This window comes from Ischnura elegans, chromosome 6, assembly GCF_921293095.1.
Source record: "Ischnura elegans chromosome 6, ioIscEleg1.1, whole genome shotgun sequence".
Classification (NCBI taxonomy): domain Eukaryota; kingdom Metazoa; phylum Arthropoda; class Insecta; order Odonata; family Coenagrionidae; genus Ischnura; species Ischnura elegans.
Window position 1 is genome coordinate 121,664,836 of NC_060251.1, and position 21,582 is coordinate 121,686,417.

Genomic DNA, 21,582 nt, shown 5'->3' on the forward strand with positions numbered 1-21,582 from the left:
AGCATTCATATTAAGCCATCGCGTTTTCGTACACTTGAAAATTTTCACTTTTCATTTAATCACGAAAAATAGATATCATCATTTAAAAATCTAAAAGCATGAAATACTTACTCGAGGAGTAATAATCTTTCGATTTAGGCAATAAAAAAATAATGGGAAACCACCGTATTGGCACGAGGAAGGAGAATTTTGGAGTGGAAGCTACAGAATGATACACACAAGATCCATAAATGGTAGTGCTGGAATGAGTATAAAACTTAGAGGGAGCTCTGGAATGCGAGTGAAAAGCTTTCTTCAGTATAAGGAACAAATAGTTATGAATAAGATCAAGACCAAACCAGTGGAAACCATAGTGTCAGCAATTGACCACGAAGATGAAGAGACTGAAGACATATATGCACATATATGTACAAAAACTGAAGGAAACTTTAAAGAATGTAAGGTACTACCATTTTTATATTTGACAATTTCTATGGTATTTTGTAACCTTTCAGAAATATTGTGATTATCATTAGGAACAAAATTGTCCATCATTCAGATTAAAGAAGTACTTTACCAATGATAAGAAAGCCCAGCTGGCACATTATCATACATTTTGAGGTGTGCATACAGTGAGTGGTCTGGTACTCTGGCCCGGATCGGGACAAGGGAGTGGGGCTGGGAAGTGGGGGGAGCAGTAGAAGGGGTCCAAGCAGAATTACCATCTTATCTAGAGTAAATTGGATGCCAGAGAAATTGGGGTGCATTAGCCCCATAGCCCCTCTCTGCATCCACCACTAGTGATGTTACACGTGTGATGAGAAGTCATGGGTAGGTACCTGAATCCAGACCATGCAAATCCGCCAAGGCCAACAGCGAGAGTAAGTCCAGCCACAGCACCTGCTGGAGAGGGCGAATGCGCGGCCAACAGCATGAAGACAGTCTGACACAAGAATGCACCGCAGTTGAACACTTTCCGAACTCCCGTGGTCGACAAAACGTACGAGACTATCTTTCCTTTCTTTGCAGTCAGCGAGAGCGTTCTCAAGTAATCGGCTAAGTACCCAGCTGCCTGCAATACGATGGTCATGGCCAGGTATGGCAAGGCAGAGAGAAAACCAGCATTTTTCAAGTCAAAGTGCAGGGTATCTGCAGAATAAAGAAAGAAAATGATAAACCCCAAAAGTCAGAACATGAATGATACACAATGAAATAAAAAGTACATCAAAACTCATAATGCACCCATCACAATTCACTGTTTGCCATTTAGATCGGACAAATACATACATATAACATATTCACCATTAAAGTCAAGGTGGCAAGCCAAGAGAGTACACATACATCATTCCTACACCATTGAAAGTGTTTACATTTACACTTGTCCTCTGGAATTACAATATGCAGCAATCCCCTAACACTCGATGCAGGAAGGACCAAATCTGGAAAGCACACAACAGTGACCCTTTCCTTACTTAAGTCTATTGCAAAGATTGTGAATCAAGAAACATACACTGAAATAAGAAATAAAACACTTCTAAAATATAACAGCACATATAAAAGCATTACGTGTACATCTTTATGATTACGTAGTTATGCCTTCGAAAATGAAATTTAGAAACATAACCCCTTAATAATCCCACCCGCATCGAACAATTCAATGCTTACTTCTCACTTGTATTGTGATTTCCTCGCCTTTTTCTGTTTGAGTGAAATCGATAGTGTATGCAATCGTATGCTCACATGAAATTAAAAAGAAAAATATTGTTTGAAGTTTCTGTTGTTCATATTTGTTCTTTCTTAGTGATTCCAACATTGTGTGATCAATTGCTCTCTAGTTGGTATGTGCTAGTTTTAAGTTAGCGCCTCCTACAGGTTTTGTTTTTCTTTTCGATGCTCACATGTTCATTGGTTAGGGGTAAAGGTGATCGCAGGAGAGGTGGTCTCATGCAGTGTCTCCCAACAAAGTCCTGTGTGGTCACGGCAGACACCCAACCATACTCTACGCATGCACCTCATGAAAATCCACAGTTTTGTCAACAAATATTGCGGTGCATATCTGTTACTGCTCTTATACCACTACTTGTGCGTTATATAAGAATTATAAAGAATGTGTTGTACGGTAGCTACAAGTGGTGAGAGCTCCAATAAAGCTACAAAGAACGGACTTTAAATATCCTATCACAGGTAGGAAAATCGTTGTGTTGTGGTGATTATGTACTTTGAATGATAAATAATTCTAAAGAATAAAAGTCATTTACACAAATACAGCTCCTAATTTATATTAATTTGATTATCTTGAAAAGTTTTCCAATGTTTCTGAAATTTTTATATTAACATGGAAATATTAGAAGAAGAAAATTATTAATAAGGAAGGGGAGAATAATGAAGTGCAAGAGGAACATAACATTACAGCTGATTCTCACCGTATGACCTCCGAACACATCTCCGTTGAAGACTTCAATAGGGATTTGCAAGAGGAGCTTTTAGATTATCGCCTGAATCAGAAATTGCATTCATATGCAGTTCCAACTTCAAAAAGTTTTCTAACTCTTAGCGAGCGGAAAGTAATTGTGTTTTAGTATTTTTGCGGGTCCGGATCCCCCCTTGAAATATAAAAATACAAATACTTTCCTTCATTACCAAAAAAAATTTAAAAACCATGAATTTGAATTGAAAAGTACCATCTACAAAAATGGACTGCCACCACATCCGCTCCTAATCAAGCACTCACAAGGAGTTTGGGTGAGACCAAACTGATTCAATATGAAATTCTCCTGGATGTTCCTACACCAGTGAAAAGCCACCCCTATCAGTTAAGCCCCCGAAGTTGGAGATTTTACGTAAGGAGATTAATGAGCGCCGTGACAAAGGTGCCATTGAAAGGTCAATCTCAGCATCCCCTTGTTTCTTAGTCCCAAAGGGTGAGGGAGACTTCAGAATGGTCGTGGACCATTGGATTAGGTTGAATGCAAAGCTCCGGTTAGAGTCAGTACCCTTACTGAATATAAATTCAGCTTTCGACTGGTTTGGAAGGTCTAAGTATTCCATCACAATCGACCTCAATTCAGCCTATTACCAAATCCCCCCCCCCCTGGCAGAATCAAGTAAGCACTTGATAGTTTCTGCATGAATGCTTGGAATCTGTATCAATTCAAACGGGTGCCCTATAGGCCAGTCGCAGGGGCTCAGGTACTGATGAGATTATTAGATCAAGTGTTTTACGATGTTAAGTATCGTTTTGTGCCCAACTATGTGTTTGGATGATGTGGAATCATATATTCGGAAACCTTTCACGCCCACAGGCAACATTTGCAAGAGATCTTCACCAGGCTGAGAATGGAAGGTTTAACTGTGAATACAAAAAAGGTAAAATTTGCTGTAGGTATGTGAAATTTCTTTCCTCCGACATTCAGTTTCCGCCTAAGGAGTGAATGTGGATCAAGGGCTGACAAAGGCTATACGAGAATTCCCACCCCCTGGGGACTTTAAGGGAATTGCAAGAATCATCTGGATGGTAAACTATTTCGCTAAATTCATCACAGAAGGATTGTCAACAAGACTGCTGCAGTCAAAAAAACCAACAGAGGCAGACCTATAGCCACAAAATGCAGGCATCATATAAGTTAATGCCAAGAAAGTCTTTGAGCCATTAAATTTGTGTTTTTACTATTATATTAAATGTTTCCCCAAACTCAACAAAAACTATATTTAAAAGTATTACATATATCATAGAATAAACAGATTATGTTATGAAATGCTGTGCATCAGTGGCAGCGCGTGCGTATACGCATGTTAGCAAGTGCACACCCAAAGATGAATAAATTATAAAAGAAAACTATTCCTTTGCAACGCGAAGGATAAAAGTACTGTCTGCATATGCAAGAAACATGAGCCTCCGAACGCTACAGCTATCTCCTTTTCGAATTCACCGCTCTTCAAGTGTGCGATCCCGTGGCATCATGCCGGGCGCATTTTCGCTCTGTACGAGGTAAGCGGGGGGGTATGTGCTGTTCAAAGGGGCGATGGGAGCAGACTCAAAACCATGCGAATGCGCACGCGCATGTTTTTGGTGACTGACTAGCAGGTAGTGTAGTGGTGTAGCCGCCACCTACACTACCTGCGCCCAGGATCCTAGTCCGTCTACAGAGCCATCTGTATAGCCGTTTTCTACACTACTTCCTCAAAGGGTGTAAGGAAAAGAGAATGAATTTCAACTACCGTCACTTGTAAAGGTGTGTTGAGAATAATTATTTTCATACATGCTAATATTATTTCTGTTCATGCAATTTTAAGGGTAGAGTTTACCAGTGATATGTTTTGCTTGCTATGTATTCTATTGCAACGAAATATGACGCTCATGGATTAGGATTAACATAATATAATTAAATCATCCTATATCTGCTCTAATGCACACCCTAGATAAATTACCACCAGCCGCCGCTGCTGTGCATTTACCTTTCATGAAGGTGGGCAGCTGAGTGAGAAGGGTGTAAAAGCCCCAATTTTCACTGAAATGGGCCATGACAATGGACCAGACTGGAAGCGATGTCATAAACTTCCTCCAAGGATGGTGCTGTAAAAATATGGCAAACAAAGAGTAAGCATATGTTTTCCAATTAAAATTATCAGGTGAATTTGCATTGCTGCAATTCCTATCAGCCATGATTACATTACCATCAGCTAAATCAACTTATAGTAAATTGTATCATTAGATTATCAATGACCACCAACCACATGTTTGGCAATAATGGTATAAGACATATGTCTCATTATCCTCATACTCTTCATCTGGCCTCCCCAATTGTTCCCACTGAGAGAGCAATGAAAGTTGTATTTTTCTTTGAATCATCCCAAAGAAGATAGTATTGCTACGCTTGTACATAAATATATTCTAGATGAGAGACACAAAATGTTGCATTTCACTCAAGAATTCCTCAGAGTGGAAAAGTGAGTACATATTTTGTACTATGTACGATTGGTCAAAAGTATCATCTACAAAAATGGACTGCCACCTGCACATCTGCTCCTAATCAAAATTTGAGTTTTTCTATTGTTGTTAGTTATTCTAAGGCCACAAATGTGATGATCAAAACTCAGGCACCATTACAATGGATGTTTGCAGAGGTTTGGCACCTTTTTGATAAATTGTGCAACTCAAAAGCAGGAAAATGTGCTTGAAAGTAAGCATGCCCCTTGTTCCATAACTATGCAATTAGTGCAACAACATTGCAGAAGACAGTACAATTGTCCATATGGACAATTGTACTGTCTTCAGCAATGCACAAGTTTTATGCTTACTTGATGATTTTGTTAATGGTTTTTCTTTTGTTTAATTTTTTTATGACACAACACTTTTGAAGTCCATAACAGCATTTTCCCCCATCTAATTTGTAGCTATTAAAACAAATATCAAGATATAATAGCCAATTCATCACATACCTAGGGGCATCTAATCTAGAAAAAAGTTTTTTATTGTGTGAACGTTAAGTTAAAATTAAAAATGTTTTTGTAATTAATTTATATTGCTTTATAATCATTAAACGCTTTGTTAAATGTATTACCATAGCTTTTCCTCCGATTTGGTGTGTTCAATTTCATCTATGAACCTATCTTAGTACAGAGCTAGCATAACAATAAAAAAGTATTTTTGGGCAAATATAGTGGCTGAATGAAGACCATAGTCCGAAAATGGCCAGCCATCATTACTCTCGTGATAAAAGTAAAAACAGATTGCTGCAAAGGTTTCCAAGGCAATGTTCATGATGAGTGCTGTTTTCAAGGTACTCCAGCCATGAGTTGTGAGTGACGAGCGTTTCAAAAGCCATCCTGTTACATAACATCTTCAGGTCGTAGGTGAGAAGCTCGTTATTTCGCCAGCTTATTTGTATAGTGCTTTCTATCGTTCCACAGAATGCTGGTTGGCTACTCTGTGGAATCTCTTCCACGTCATGCATTGAGTCTCTTCCACGAGTAACTAATGGGGTAGCCATCGTCTCTGTTGAAATTTTCAATCTTGTGCATTGCCAAGGTCTCTCTAATCTGCCATGGATAGAAGCACCTCTCCTTTACCAATATCTGTTAAAAATCAATCGTATGACCTGCCTCACTCCATGCATGCTCTGAAATGGCCAACAAGCTAAATAATTTGTTTTCATGGCTTGTTGTCGAGTGTAGTGGATAGCAGAAGTAAGTAGTTCAGTAAATTTTTCTCTTCTTCCAATTTCATATATTAAATTTAACACATTCATGAGAATTGGATAGGTTTTTCTGCCCCTTTAAAAACTGTCTTTCTGAGACACTTATGCGAGTCCCTCAAAGTCTTGGCAATGCAGCCCAAACGTACATTCACCTCCATCGGGTGGGTGTTCAGGCAAAATGAGACTTTCCTTTTCATCTATGATGTCATCATTTTCACAGAGCTATTGCGTACGTGGTATGTACCTTCTATCCATTTTCAAGCACTAATTAGGTTCCATATCTTTTTTCAATTTCACCATTATTTTTACTATAACATAGGAAGGGATGTCCTTTTTTAAAATTACTTAACCTAAACTTACAATGACTTTGGGCCACCCACTAAGCCTCACCAAAGGTTTTCATTGAGTTAATTAAAGTCCTGACTGAACACAAAAACCAGATAATTTGCCAGACTTGGCAATAACATTCAATAAAAATACAGGTCAATAAAATTTTGATAGAACTTTGGCGGTGTTTTTCCAAAAGAATATTGATCAGGCACTTCAAGGGAAACCAACTCACCGTTTCCAAACTCTGTTTCCCTCCTAGTGAATCCTCGATGAATGCCAACTCTTCTTTGGAAATTCTTGGGTCCAGGTGCGGTCGTTCATATACCAGCCAGAACCACAGGGCAGACCAAATCAATCCAATAACACCTGTTCCCACAAAATACACACAGAACACGCTCACTGCTTCTGCAACAATCACCAGAGTAAACACCCAAGGGACCACAGTACATGTTCATAATACTTCATCTTAAATAACATGAAATATAATACATAATCACTTTTTCAAAAGCAAGAATTTCCAAATCTATTTGAATAGGCAATTTTGAATTTTTCGATCTCCCTGCAAGCCTACTTATTGCATTGTGAAAATATCACAGTAAAAAAATAATTCAAAAACCCACATTCTTATTTGAACTGAAAAGAAAAAAGTGAAACACCCTGCCTTGGCCCACATGTAAATTTTATAGACTTCAAAACCAAAAACATCTATGCATGCGTCTAAATAAATTTTCAGTGCATTGTACTGTTACTATTTTATTCTTTTTAGAGTGAATAACTTATTTCGGCATATTTTTTGTTATTTCATTATGCTATTGGTTAATTTTCTGTTGTTTTTCAAAATTTGGTCAAATCTTGCGGATTAAATTTTATTCAATGCATTTTATAACACTCACTTGAAATTTTGTAAGTTTAGGAGCAAAATGATTATCGCTGACGGTTTTCAAAAGGTTTTACAGACTTTGGAAACTGTAACTGTGCTTCTACTGGTGAAATGCTATTTGTGTGAAGTGTTGTGTTAAAAAAACTGACCTTGGAGAGATGAGATGGGGATGGGATAAATGCTTATGAGATGTGGGTGTGGAGAGAGGGTGGGTGGATGAAGTGAGGAATGAGGAAGTGCTGAGTTGGGGAGGAGAGAACAATATGTATGTATTGAGAACTGTAATGAAGAGAAGTGTGAAATGGATGTGGCATATTTTAAGGGGATTTTAAATAAATCAGTCGAGGGAGCAGTGGAAGGAGACAATTGAGGAGAGGAAGGAGGCTGAAGATGACAGATGCAGAGAGGTTAAAAAGGAAGTACAGTAATACCTCCATGTAGTGAACCTCTTTACATCATAAACCTTCATACTTCAAACCACTCTTACAGTCCCGTCAGATTTACATGTAAATTTATAGGCAAACCTCTTTGTAGTGAACCTCTTTATCTCATAAAACCTCCACTTATCATACCAAGGAGACACCCCTGAGATGGCCAAACTACCTCCGCAAATCGTACCAAGACAACTAGAGACCATTAATGAAGTCGCGATTACATATATATGACATTTTCAGCAATAAATGTTTCACCCTTATTGTTTTACCATAGCATACCTAACAGTAAATAAAAAAAAGATATCCAACTATCCTAATCATTTAAAGTGACTGTTGAATAAAGACATAACATCATTTCCTCTTGAATCATGGTAAAAATCACGCAATAGCACTCGCTTTCTGGAATTATTAAATAATAAATGTATGTTCACTAATGCATGCATGTTTATTTAAACACATAAATACAATGGTTTAAAAGACACCAGTACTTTTCATTTCCAAAGGAAATGAAAAAATGGTGCATATCACGAAAACCTATCCATAGTGAACCTCCATGCATCAAATTGTCCAAATTTTGGTACCCTTCATTATGATGTACGTAAAGAGGTTTTACTGTACATAAATATGTATGTGTAAAAACCAAGGAGGAGGCATGGGATGGGAGGAGTTGGGGACAACTTTGATGTTTGGTACTTGCTGATGAAAGGCAGAAAAGCAGTTGGTGATGATGACGTAACTGTATCTAGTAATTTTTTAAGTTTTACAAATTTTAAACGGTAAATTCAATTGAGCCTGAGTTCCTTTTTTTGGTCCACTTAACCCATCTTTGATCATCATCAAGAAATGCAAAAGTCCTAAGTGAGATGCAGGCAAGGGATGCAGTCTCTACTTTACTGCCTTCTCTGCCCTGCTCACACCTTCAGTGCACATAAACCAGTGAATTTGTCCAACGTCATATTCTCAGCCAAAGAAAGAAAATGAAACATAGAAACATAGGTCCAAAATTTGCTCTCAACATTTCCAGCATTGTCATGGATGGCTAGGTATTTGCTGATCAAGAGAAAATATAAACACATTTGCAATTTTTTGGGCACAAATGGTGATTTTCAAGATTTCTAATTATATTCCCTCTCATCAGCTTTAGACCCTATGAATATCTTAGAAGGTAAATAAAACCTGCTGAGTCAACTCATTTTCTTTTTACAGACAGGTCTAACATGAGACCCATTTGAATTTGGCTGCTGAAAGGAATGATAGCACATTTATGTATTTGGTCTCAGGCTTGAGGCAACCACCAACAACCAATGGGTGTGTTTTGACAGCTTTGTCACCTCGAGAGGTGAGCATGAATGGTACAGCAGTGGCCCGAGGGGTGTGCACCATGGCGGATTGGAAAAATCAATGTTTTTTTTCAAATCCATCTGGCCCAGTGAAAAAAAGTATTGGGACTGATCTAAAAAAAAATCTTAAAAAATTGAGACCTCTACGTGAACCCATGACCCTTGCTCAATTGGGATTTATGGAGGGGAGGGTCCAAGAACAAACTATTAAATTTTTTATGATCATTTCTTATACATTTTTCCTAGTTATTGCTCATAAGATAAAAAATTTTGCATTTTGACGTATCTGCCACCGTTATGCTACAAAATGCCAAATTTATGCATGCAACCGCAAATAAAATATTCCAATGCCCATGCAGTGGGGCGGATAGGCCGGTCATGTACGTACCCTCCCCACCCCCCTACCGATTCCCCCCCCCCCCTTCCACATCACCAATGTGGAAAAATTCATGCTGTGTGTGCTGCTAGGAGGGCAGCCCTCAACCTATATGAACTATATTAATACAGAAAGGTCTTTGTCCGTCATTCAGTATATGCCCTGTTAATACTGCACCCACAGTGATAAATGAGATCTAATTTTAAAAGTTTAATCACTGGCTTCTGATGAAAAATACAATCTGAATCTCAAATTTCACTATTCACCCTTTAATTTGACTTAAAAGTTTTGATTTTTCCATATCAATCACTCACTCAAGGTATACGGACTCCACACATTTTTTTGTTTTCTAAACTTCAAAAATAGGTTTAAAAATTCATAAAATCCAGAAGTTAACCGAAGAAACATAACATAAGCTGGCAAAAATATTAAAAATAGAATCTAAGAAGACCAAAGAATGTTAAATGTTCTCTGTAAGAGACCTCGTGTGTAAGGAACTTAAAAGATAATGTTTATCACAAATTAATAAAAATATTTATATTTGTGTTAAAGAAACTCACCATCAAAAAGTTACAAATGACAACATTGTTACTTCTAATATTGTCTTTAAAGCAGTTTTTTATAAATTGCGTGCCATATTTCAGTAACAGACATCATGATTGTTCCTCCCAGTACCAAACTCTCTTGTCTGTAATGTATTCATATTTTTTTTTATTTTTGCAAGAAAACAAGAGTAAAGAAAGTACTTTATGATGCACCTTCTTTTCTATTTAAAACACAATTATTCCGTTTCCTTAACACTAATATTCTCTGATAGTGTGAAAGTGCAAAATTTTCGCACATGCTACCTAGTCTTCTTTGATAATATAAATCGGCAGATGGCGGAAGGTAATAATGAATGCGTAGTAGTAGTAGTAGTAGTTGAAGATACACCCAAGGTAGTGAACTGGAGTTATTTACGCAGACAGAAAAAGATATTAGATACTGTGAAAACAAAAAAAGAGGAATCAAAGGGCTCCATTTAGATGGAATGAAAGACTATTCATTTATATTGATGAAAACAGGCAAGAGAGCTTATCAATGAAAGGTTAGGGGATTAGGAACATGCAGTGTTACATAGTTGAAGAAGAAGCAAAACCGGGGTCCCACTTTGTGGGGATTTGCCTCCCCTGCAGGAGGATCAGCAAAAGTTGTAAAAATCTGCAATTCTTGATTCCTATGCAAAGAAAAAGTAAATACACCAAATTCAAAAGGAATTGTTTATGATGGCAGCAAGTGAATACCGCCCAGAAAGGAGGCATCATCCGTTGGCTACAATCACAATTACAATGTCCCTTAAAGCGGTCTATTGGCTCCAACCAGACCAAGTTGTCTCAGCATTGTGACATAAAAATTGGGAGTGCAGACGAAAAGGGTCCCGAATTTGAGAACTAATTGGCTACTTGCTTGAAGACTGCCACAACCATGATGTCCTAGTGCTTGAACCTATGCCATCAAATTTTCAAAGGAACGGATTTTTGCAGACACTCTGACAATGCACCGCTTGATACAATAGCATCAGGGGTTCACCTAGAGGTCTCAAAAAATTTTAAGCCTTATTTTTGATCAGTCCCACAACTTTTTCATGTGGGCCAGATGGATTTGAAACAAATCAATTGTTCCAATCCACCCTGGTGTCCACTCTTGAGAGTTGTTGGAATTCCAGAGTGGAAGACAGGGAGCGATAAGTGCTCATTCACGAATCACGAGTGGTTGGGGAGGGAAGTGAATCTGCTGATGATGCGTGGGGGCGCTGAAGACTCAACAGGCATGAGACGGCCCACAGTGCAGTTGTATTCTGTGTGTTCCTTCACTTCAGTTCTCTCTATTCATTCAATTAAATCATTTAAACTGAACTCCTAGCTTGTTCACTTATTGTATCTTTGCTGAACCCATTTCTTCGAGACAAAATCTTACATTCCTATTTTTACATCTCAAGAGGACACAGTAAAAAAACTAGTCATACATTAAATTTTTCATTCTATGAGAAAAAGTTTTCACTTCATTCCATCAAGATAAAACAGTCAAATGGTGTTTTCATACCATGATTGAGTACTACTCACCAAAGACATAGAAGATAGCCTCCCAGCCAAAGGCATTGGCGAGGATGGAGGAGAGTGGAAGGGAGATGACCGTACCAAAGTAGCTGCCCGAAAAGGCAATGGTGGCGAGGCGACTGCGCTCCAGCGGCGGCGCCCACTGGCTCCACACTGCATGGATCGACGGAAACGTCACGCCCTGCCGGTCAACAGGATGCACAGGACAAATCAATCACACGTGTAGGCCATCAAAAGAGGAGCACTTGAGATCAGATCCCTTAGTCCCCCTTCGCTCCAGTCATGCTTCCAGCCCTCCCACCCACAGCTTCCAACTAGGAATCTACATTGAAATCAGCAAAAGTAGCCTCCACAGGGACGATAGCAAGCTTGTAAACCCATGGAAGCATGTACACATTATGCAGAAAAATGAGGACATGAGAACATTCAAGAATACTTGTCAGGCTTTGCAATGGTTGATATGTTCAAATACAACCAAGGTTTTGATATGTGACTTGTCTTCTATTTTCAAAGCCTGCTGTGTCAGATATCCCAACTTGCAATCCTTGAATTCCCAAATAGAATGACTCTCCACAGGCACACCAATGCATTATATTATTGCAATTGCCCTTTTGGTCTGTCTGTGGTCTAAATCAGAGACTGCAATGATTCAACACCACTTGTGCTGCATTGATGGAGAGATAATGAGTCACTTGCTCACCTCGCAGAAGCCCTCGACCACTCTGAGCACGAAGAGCGCAGTGAGTGATGATCGCGCAACGGGTGGAGTGAGCAGGGTGAGCAGAGCCGTTGCGACCACGCCAGCACCATACACCCTGGCGCCCCCACCAAAGCGAGTGGCCAGCCACCCCCCAGGGATCTGCGTCACCACGTAGCCGTAGAAGAAGGAGCTCAGCAGCAAGCCACGAGTCGGCAAGTCCCAGTCAAAGTCCTGCCTCTGTCGTCACAGCGATAGTAATAAGTATACCATTATACATATTTACACTCACCAGACATAACGCAAATGCAATTTTTTATAGTCTCCATTAATGTGTGATTAATCATGAACTTCTCTCTCGGGTTTGCCAATGCACAAGAAAATTGAAGGCCCTCTCTTGGGCCCTTTCACGCCCATGCTCTTGGCCACTGATGTTGCTGGTTTGAAGTGACTGTTGAAAGCTGGCGTCAGGAGAGCCAGGATTGATCAAGCCCTGATTGTTGGGGTGGAGCCCCTTTTGACCAGCAGGGACTCACCTACCTCTGGCAACCTGAATTACATATTTTCAGAATCTGATTCAAAGAGCTCCTGATTGAGTAACTGATATCTTAGTTGTAATTCTTCAACTCTAACATCCAATCTCTATAGTCTCTTTTGTTGATCCATCCCAAATTGATTGGATCACCGTTACCCTCTGGCAATAGATTTCAAGGTCTCAACTTAGGATATGCTCAATTGCTGCTACCTTCAATTTTCTCGTCACAAGGAGGCAAGATAAGCTCGCTCACAATATCCATCAATCATATATATAAATATAAATATATAAATGATATAAAGGAACTTCTTCTTGCCCTAGGGTGGGCACACAAAAAAACTTAGAGATTGATAGAAAAACGACAGCACAATTTTTTCATATTAAAAAAAAAACCATTCAAAGAATTTCAAGCTTTTCACAGGACCCTGGAACCAACACTGGTTTAAATGGCAAGCTTTTGGGACTACATATTCATTGAAAGGATATATTTTTATAATATTAAAAGGATTGCTATTTTTGGACAAGTGGCAGTCGGGCTTAAAGGGTATATATCCTTATCCTCACACCTAGGTATGACCATGGCAAATTTGGAATGGGTTTTCTCTTACAATTAGATTTCAAGCATCAATGTAGGTACATACATGTAAAAGCTGTGCAGAGCCAAAGTACCAAGCTCACTGATAAGAGGATGACAATAATTCCTTGGGAGAGAAAAACAGATAATTCTGCCTTTTTTGGCAAAATAAATTGACTTCTGTTGGATGAATAATGACCCCCTTGCTTGATGCCATAATTGATATGGCAGTGAAGCAAGACAACGTATGCACAAGGAAGAAACTTGTTTGGAATCAAAAGTTAGAGTTAACATAACATAAGCATGGTTTTAAAGTTTTATCAGTGCACCAAATACATTTGGCTCCCAAGTTAAGTTTTGGTCAATTTCAAAGCCCAACAACTTGATGGTGAATTTTTAGCAATAAAGGTCACATAGGAGGCACATCAACAAGGATATATTGTGATGGTCCGAGTGAGTCGTCTGTATTTAAACTCCCCAAAAAAAAAAAGAACATCGAAAAAAAAGCAGACGACAGAAAAAGTGGGGAATAATGGGAGATCCTCATAGGAATGTAAGGAAGGTAGAGAGAGAGAGAGAGACCTGATTGGATTGCATACTGCCGGGTGGTTCTACACTTGCAGTGGGAGTCCACCTTCACAGTGGGACTGAGGACAGCCAGTCGAGGTGCAGGAAAGCGACCTTTACAAGAGCGAGCCGAATCCAGTGGAGGAGGAGGTTCCGGGCAATTTTGGGAGCAGATGTCATTGCTTCTTCGGCTCTTCATCCGACACCCATGATTCCTGGAGGATTTGTTCGTGCTCAACAAAACTTCGTGCGAACTCCTGTCGTCACATGTTCTTATGGTTCCCACATTTTAATAGCCATTGACTCCCTACGCATTTTTTTTAGTTTAGTGTATCTTAAAAATTCGAAACCACTCTCAGTATCTTGTAACCCCGGTCATTAAATTCTCAAAAAAGGACCAAATTTAGTGGACTATTACTGCAACTTTCTATCTCAAAAGTGTATCAATTACAAGCCTTACTTGAAGGCGACATCCTGTGCCTTGTCGTCATTTAATATTTTGTTTAAATTATCTTGTTGAAGGTGATGCCATTATAAGAGTTCCTTTTTGCTGTATTAGAGGTGACGCCATTTTTTAAGGGTTAATTTTTGTCTGTTGAAGGTGACGCCGAGTTTGGAAAAGGATTTTTTTTCTTTCTTCTTTATTTTTTTATTAAATTGTGTTGTGAACAGGACATATTCTTTTTAAAATTGGCAAACTTCCTACGTACGATTGCCTCTCTCAGAGTAGTGATGTGGTTGATAGAGAACCCGGGGAACTATGCCTGTGCCCTTATTCATTTGCGCAACAAAAGCCTGCTTGTGGCGGGGCGTCACTCGCTCATCGATCGTACGGTTTTTTAACAATCCACCACTGCCGAACAGCAACTCCTTTACCTAGTGACAGGGACTCCAACTCATCATCCATGGTCAAATGTCATGGGGAAGGCCAAGGTTGGAACCCAAGGGGAAGGGAGCGAGTTGTGCCCACTACTATATACATACGTACCAAGAATGTTGGCAATTGTAACCTTTTGGAACCTTATTTTGCCACTTTGCCATCTTGGAAGTAATTGCAATGCCTGGTCAATCAATTCCATATTACTGAGGCCAATTCATTCCAAATCAATTGACATCCCATCAGAATTTCTACCTCAAAATTTTGAATGCCAACAAAAAAATACAACAGAATTAATTATGGGGTTTGCATAGAACAATGGGCTTCAAGTTAATTGTAGAAGAAAGGTGTGGTTCCACCTGGACAGCGTTAGAATTATAATTATTTTGCATGGAGGCAAGTAATAGTTTCCCGAAGTCCAGCAGTATGTCCTCAATAACCTGAGGATATAAAAATATGCACTTCCTTTCTTCACATAAATACATGTCACCCATAAAAAAAATAAGGATATCGCAAGTCCATAATTTTTCCATGATTGAGTGATAGAGAGTAAAAACGGCCGGCATTTGTCATGCAGAGAGACTCCTGGCTATCACTACCAGAGCACCTTAAGTTAAGCACATCTCCTTCTAAAAGCTTTCATGGGACTTCTCTTCTCTCCTGCTCTTCAAAAGACTTCCTCATCACTCGATCCATTCTACCTCCATCATTCCTCAGTTACACCACATTTCAAAGGCATCCAACATCGACTTCTTTGCTCCGCTCACCATCCATACCTCACCTTCAAATAGAAACATGGTCCTGATGCAAATGCTAATGATGAAGCTTGAATTCTAAGTGGTGAGTGAGTTTTCCTTTCAGTGCGCTCGTGAGCCATTCCCCTCCCCACCCCTCTCATTCCATCCACTCATATACATACCTTGCTCATACATGCTTGCATTACCTCTTAATCAGCTTCCAATATCACGCAAATACAGTTTTCATTTCTTTGTGCTTTTGATTTTTTCTAATTTAACATAGTCTTGGCTCCTATACTCTCATGCTGCATGCCTTACTTTCTTTGACTTAATTTCCAGCTGAAACCTGGCCATTTTCCTTTTTATATTAACCACATTCTTCAACTCACCATCACATATACATTGCTATGTCATCATCAATTGCAGAGTACAAATTTTTCCCAGTGGTTATTGGTGCCTTTTTTCAGGTAAATATTGGAGGTGGATAGGGCACTAACATTTCTCACTCCTTTCCTTATTCTTTTTCCTTCACAGCTGGGTCCCAATTTAATCACAGCTTCTTTGTTTTTACATTAAGCGTGAACAATTCTATTGTGAATGTTAAGCTTCTAACTTCTTCCAGACATCCAAGCAGAGTAAAAATTTGAATGGGCATTCCTCTTTCCCTGAGACCACAAGCTCATTGAACATCACGCTTTCCTTCTCAGTCCTCTTCTCTTGGGCCATTTGCCCATTATTGCTTCCTCCAGCAGCTTCGATTTTCCAAAGTCCAACTAGGTCTTCATACAGATGCCTCTGTATCTCCTGAAAATGATTCTTACGAGTATTTTCAATGGATTCGATGAGCTTTACCCACATTATGTTCAAGTAATGACTCTCTACTTTCTAGTCTTAGAACATTTTTGAAGGAAAATATTATAACATGCATCACTGAAGATTCATAGGATGATGAATTAAATTGTTTGCGAAAATTCAGTGAAAATTCACCAAAAATCCATCTTTAGCCAGATATTGTTCATTGTTCAAAAGTTTTTTTTGTTATTTGCATGCCAAGAGTAAAAAAAGTTGAAAACTTGAACATTTTGTACTCTTCATTTCAACACTTGCCTAACATTAACCTATGATAAAATCCCAAGGGTTTAGCGCAGGTGGGGGAGTCTCAATGAGTGTTTTCAGTTTGGAATATCTGACTAGTAGGTCCTCCAGGATGCTGAATAAATCTCGTACACTTCCAAATCAAATCTATTCCAAGTTTTGAAGGAGTGGGGGAAGGGGTTTGGGCGTCTGGAATTTTTTTATATTTGAAATAGCTTACTCGGGGGTTTTCGAGGGTTCTGCCCTATTGAAAATTTCTTATAAGTCTTACAGAAATTCTTATAAGAATTCTGTAAGACTTATAGGATTCTATAAGGCTTATAGGATTCTATAAGTCTTACATATTTCTTATAGGATTCTATAAGTCTTATAGAAATTCTTATAGGATTCTATAAGTCTTACAAAAATTCTTATAAGAAATCTGCATTTCTTATAGAATTCTACAATAATGCTGCGCGGGTCGCATACCTTTTAGGTTTTTATCCAGTGTCACCATAACTTATGTTGGCAATTGATAATTATTTAAGGAATTTTACAAAAGATAATTTTTTGAAATTATGTATAACTCTTTTTTAAATAATGTTCTGCTAATTTCCTAGTTTTTTTTCAGCATGGTATTTGACATAAATGGTTCCAAGAAGCAGAGGCTTCTTTAATGCGACTTGTTAGTATATATATCGCTGAGGGCACATGAAAAATTGTAGACTTAAAAGATCTGTCTGTTTCGAGTCTACAGATTACTTGGCCGATGGAAGTTCGATATGGGCCATGAATAACCACGATGTATACTGCGATTGCATACGTTGCAGGATACTGTTCACATGGTTCCCTAGCAACCTAACAACCAAAACTTGTTTGGTTGTTAGGTTGCTAGGGATTGCTTTTATATGTTAATCATTCACTATGTCTTTGTGATAGCAGTTTAATAAAATAAGTCGTGTGCTTCTAACCAAAATAAGGCATTGACCTCATTTGGTAAGTATTAAAAAACTGGTATTCCTAAAATTTTGTTACCTTAAACAGATAGTTTCGTTGAATTTTAAACTTTTCATCATCAATTTAGATAGACATGTATATTTTTCAGATTGTGGCATATCTAACATAAGAGGAAGTTTTAATGAAAACAGTGTTTTAATGGACAAAGTGAGTGATTTCGTCGTCTCTGAAGAGAATGAGAATGAATTTGTATGAGTATGCCAACATCTGCACAGTTATTATTTTATGAAAAATACATCAACTATTATTCTCAATCAGTGTTTCTGTGATTCCTATTAATGTCCCTAAATCTTGCACTTATGGTTAGCCATATTCTACGTATCCTTTTCTCCAAAATGGCATCAAATTCCATTTTGCTTCTTGTTTCTGCTCATGGTTTATTTCTTTCATTATCTATCCAAATCTGCATGTAGAGGTCTCATCTCTCTGGTTTCTCAAATAAACATTGCTCATATGCATTTGATTTATCAAATTTTACTTTTCCTTCCCGTATAATTTCTTGAAGTACCTATCCCCAGTCGAACTTGAATTTTATTTCATTTGCTTCTTCAATTTTCCAGGTTAAATCATATTCCATATTGCAATTCCTGTATCTTTCATTGCGTAATGATTGCCAAAGTTGTATTCAATTATCAGTCCATCATTCTAGGCTATCGTTGGTTTCATTGATTTTAGTTTCTTTTAGCATGTAGGGACATTAACCCTATACAGAACCCATGCCCTGAAAGACCTCTATGGTATCTCGCCTTGTCTGGCCATTCAGGTGAACTTTACAGGGCTTCAATGTCCTTTTTGATGTACCTACACTGATGATAGACATCTACATTTGGTTCATGGGAAATCATTAGGTTTGCTGTATAAGATATAGGCGTCTACATTTGGATTGAATTAGGTATAATGCTAACTTTGTACTCTCAGTAGGGATGTAAATCTTATGTAGCTTTTTATAGAAGTTTGCGCAAGTGTTTTAAGCATGTTGATATAATATTTATAATAAATATTTCCATCAGAAAATTTGTTATAAATAACATTTTGTAACTGATAGTTAGAAGAAATTTTCTTATAAGAAAAATTCTTATAAGAAATTTTCTTATAAGAAATATGCCCAATTTCTGATAAGAAATTTTCTTACAGAAAAATTCTTATAAGAAAATTTTTATAAGAAATTTTCTTGTAAGAAATATGTCCAATTTCTGATAAGAAATTTTCTTATAAGAAATTTCCAATAGGGTGAAGCCATTTGTGGTTGAAATTACAATCGGAATGAGTTTGAGCGTTAGTGGGAGGACTAAATATGTGCAAGATGGTATGAAACGGGTGTTATGGGGACACAGGTCTTGGAAAAAACAGCAAAAAATGGCCAAAATCTAATATTTTATTTTTTTTTCGCGGTGTTCCACCACCTAAATGTTCTTTTTTCATTGCATTAGCCAAAAGGTATTTTAATACTCCTTCGAAACACATTTTTTCTTAGTGGTCCTCTCAAAAATATTTTTTGAAAACTAGCATTTGAAATTTTCAAATCAAAGCCATTACTTACTCCTTATGCCACTGAAAATTTGTGAAAAATTGGGCATCTGCTCCATTTAGAAAGCCCTCAAATGCCGCAAACTGCATTGAATAATATGCTTTCTACCCCGAGATATTAAAAAAAAACAGTGGAAATCGAATTTTCGAGTTAGCCGGCCTTGGTAGCCTGGGGCCTCTAGCGGGCTGGAAGTGTGGGGAGGTTAGTCCTTTTTGATCCCAAATCCTATGCCCCAAGTCCGGGAAAAATCCCTGAGGGGGGACTTTTCACCCTCTTATTCGGCTATGCCCTTACGACTTTGATTTTTCCCTATTGGAAATTTCTTATAAGTCTTACAGAAATTCTTATAAGAATTCTGTAAGACTTATAGATATCTATAAGTCTTACAGAATTCTTATAGGATTCTATAAGTCTTACAGAAATTCTTATAGGATTCTATAAGTCTTACAGAAATTCTTATAAGAACTTTGCATTTCTTATAGCATTCTATAATAATGTTGCGCAGGTCACATAACTTTCAGGTTTTTATCCGGCATGCATTTAAGTCACCATAACTTATGTTGGCAACTTATAATTATTTAAGAAATTCTTATAAGATTTTTTTGGAAATAATGTATAACTCTTTGTTAAGTAATGTTCTGCTAATTTATTGGCGTTTTCAGCATGGTATTTGACATAAATGGTTCCAAGAAGTTGAGGCTTCTTCTTATGAGACTTGTTAATATATATCCCTAAGAGCACACGAAAAATTGTATACTTATAAAATCTGTCTGTTTCGAGTCTATAGATTACTTAACCGATGGAAGTTTGATATGGGCCATGAATAAGTACGATGTATACTACGATTGCATACGTTGCAGGATACGGTTGCCATGGAAACCTTGTTTGGTTGTTAGGTTGCTAGGTATTGCTTTTATATGTTAATCATTCACCATGTTTTTGTGTGACCTGTTTAATAAAATAAGTCGTGTGCTTCTAACAAAAATAAGGCATTGACCTCATTTGGTAAGTCTTACAAAACTGGCATTCCTAAAATCATGTCACCTTAAACAAACAGTTTCGTGGAATTTTAAACTTTTCATCATTAATTTAGATAGACTTGTATATTTTTCAGATGGTGACATATCTAATATATAAGTGGAAGTTTTAATGAAAACAGTGTTTCAATGGACAAAGTGAGTGATTTAGTCGTCTCTGGAGAGAATGAATTTGTATGAGTAAACCTAAATAACATCTGCACAATTATTATTTTATGGAAAATACATCAACTATTATTCTCAATCAGTGTTTCTGGGATTCCTATTAATTTCCCTAAATCTTGCACTAATTGTTAGCCATATTCTACCTATCCTTTTCTCCAAATGGCATCAAATTCCATTTTACTTTATTTATTTCTTTCATTATCTATCCAAATCTGCATGTAGAGGTCATTCTCTCTGGTATCTTAAATAAACATTTCTCCATTGTATTTGATTTATCAATTTTTCCTTTTCCTTCCCAAATAATTTCTTGAAGTATCCCAAGTCGAACTTGAATTTTATTTCATTTGCTTCTTCAATTTTCCAGGTTAAATCATTCCATATTGCAATTCCTTTATATTTCATTGCGTAGTGATTGCCAAAGCCATATTCTATTATCAGTCCATCATTCCAGGATATCGTTGGTTTCATTGCTTTTAGTTTTTTAGTTTTAAAATGTGGGGGGCGTTAACCCTATGCAGAACCCATGACCTGAAGGACCTCTATGGTATCTCGCATTGTCTGGCCAGTCAGGTGAACTTTACAGAACTTGAATGTCCTTGCTTGATGCACACTAAAGATAGACATTACATTTGGTACATGGGAAATCATTAGGTTTGCTGTGTACCAGATATAGGCACCTTCATTTGGAAAAAATTAGGTATAATGTTAGGCTCTCAGGAGGGATGTAAATCTCATGTAGCTTTTTATAGAAGTTTGCACAAGTGTTTTAAGCATGATGATATGATATTTATAATAAATATTTCCATGAGAAAATTTCTAATAAATAACATTTTGTAATTGATACTTTTGACAAGAAATTTTCTTATAAGAAAAATTCTTATAAGAAATTTTCTTATAAGAAAAATTCTTATAAGAAATTTTCTTATAAGAAAAATGCCCAATTTCTGATAAGAAATTTTCTTATAGAAAAATTCTTATAAGAAATTTTCTTATAAGAAGAATTCTTATAAAAATTTTCTTATAAGAAAAATGCCCAATTTCTGATAGGAAATTTTCTTATAAGAAATTTCCAATGGGGTTGACCCTATATCCTGCAAGTACATGCCACCCAACAAACATAATTACACTGCGTGATGCATGTT

The 21,582-nt window shown here is 37.5% G+C and overlaps 1 protein-coding gene across 1 annotated transcript in view; it reads right to left on the reverse strand.

Moving 5' to 3' along the window:
• The window catches only part of LOC124160076 (vesicular glutamate transporter 1-like), a 69,094-nt gene that overhangs the window by 17,346 nt on the left and 30,166 nt on the right, over positions 1-21,582 (reverse strand). The window contains exons 3-7 of the mRNA XM_046535794.1: positions 12,333-12,569; positions 11,639-11,813; positions 6,739-6,872; positions 4,435-4,552; positions 819-1,128 (exon numbers count right to left, since the gene is read on the reverse strand). Coding sequence (XP_046391750.1) covers positions 819-1,128; positions 4,435-4,552; positions 6,739-6,872; positions 11,639-11,813; positions 12,333-12,569 — 974 coding nt within the window. The remainder of the gene's footprint in view (positions 1-818; positions 1,129-4,434; positions 4,553-6,738; positions 6,873-11,638; positions 11,814-12,332; positions 12,570-21,582) is intronic.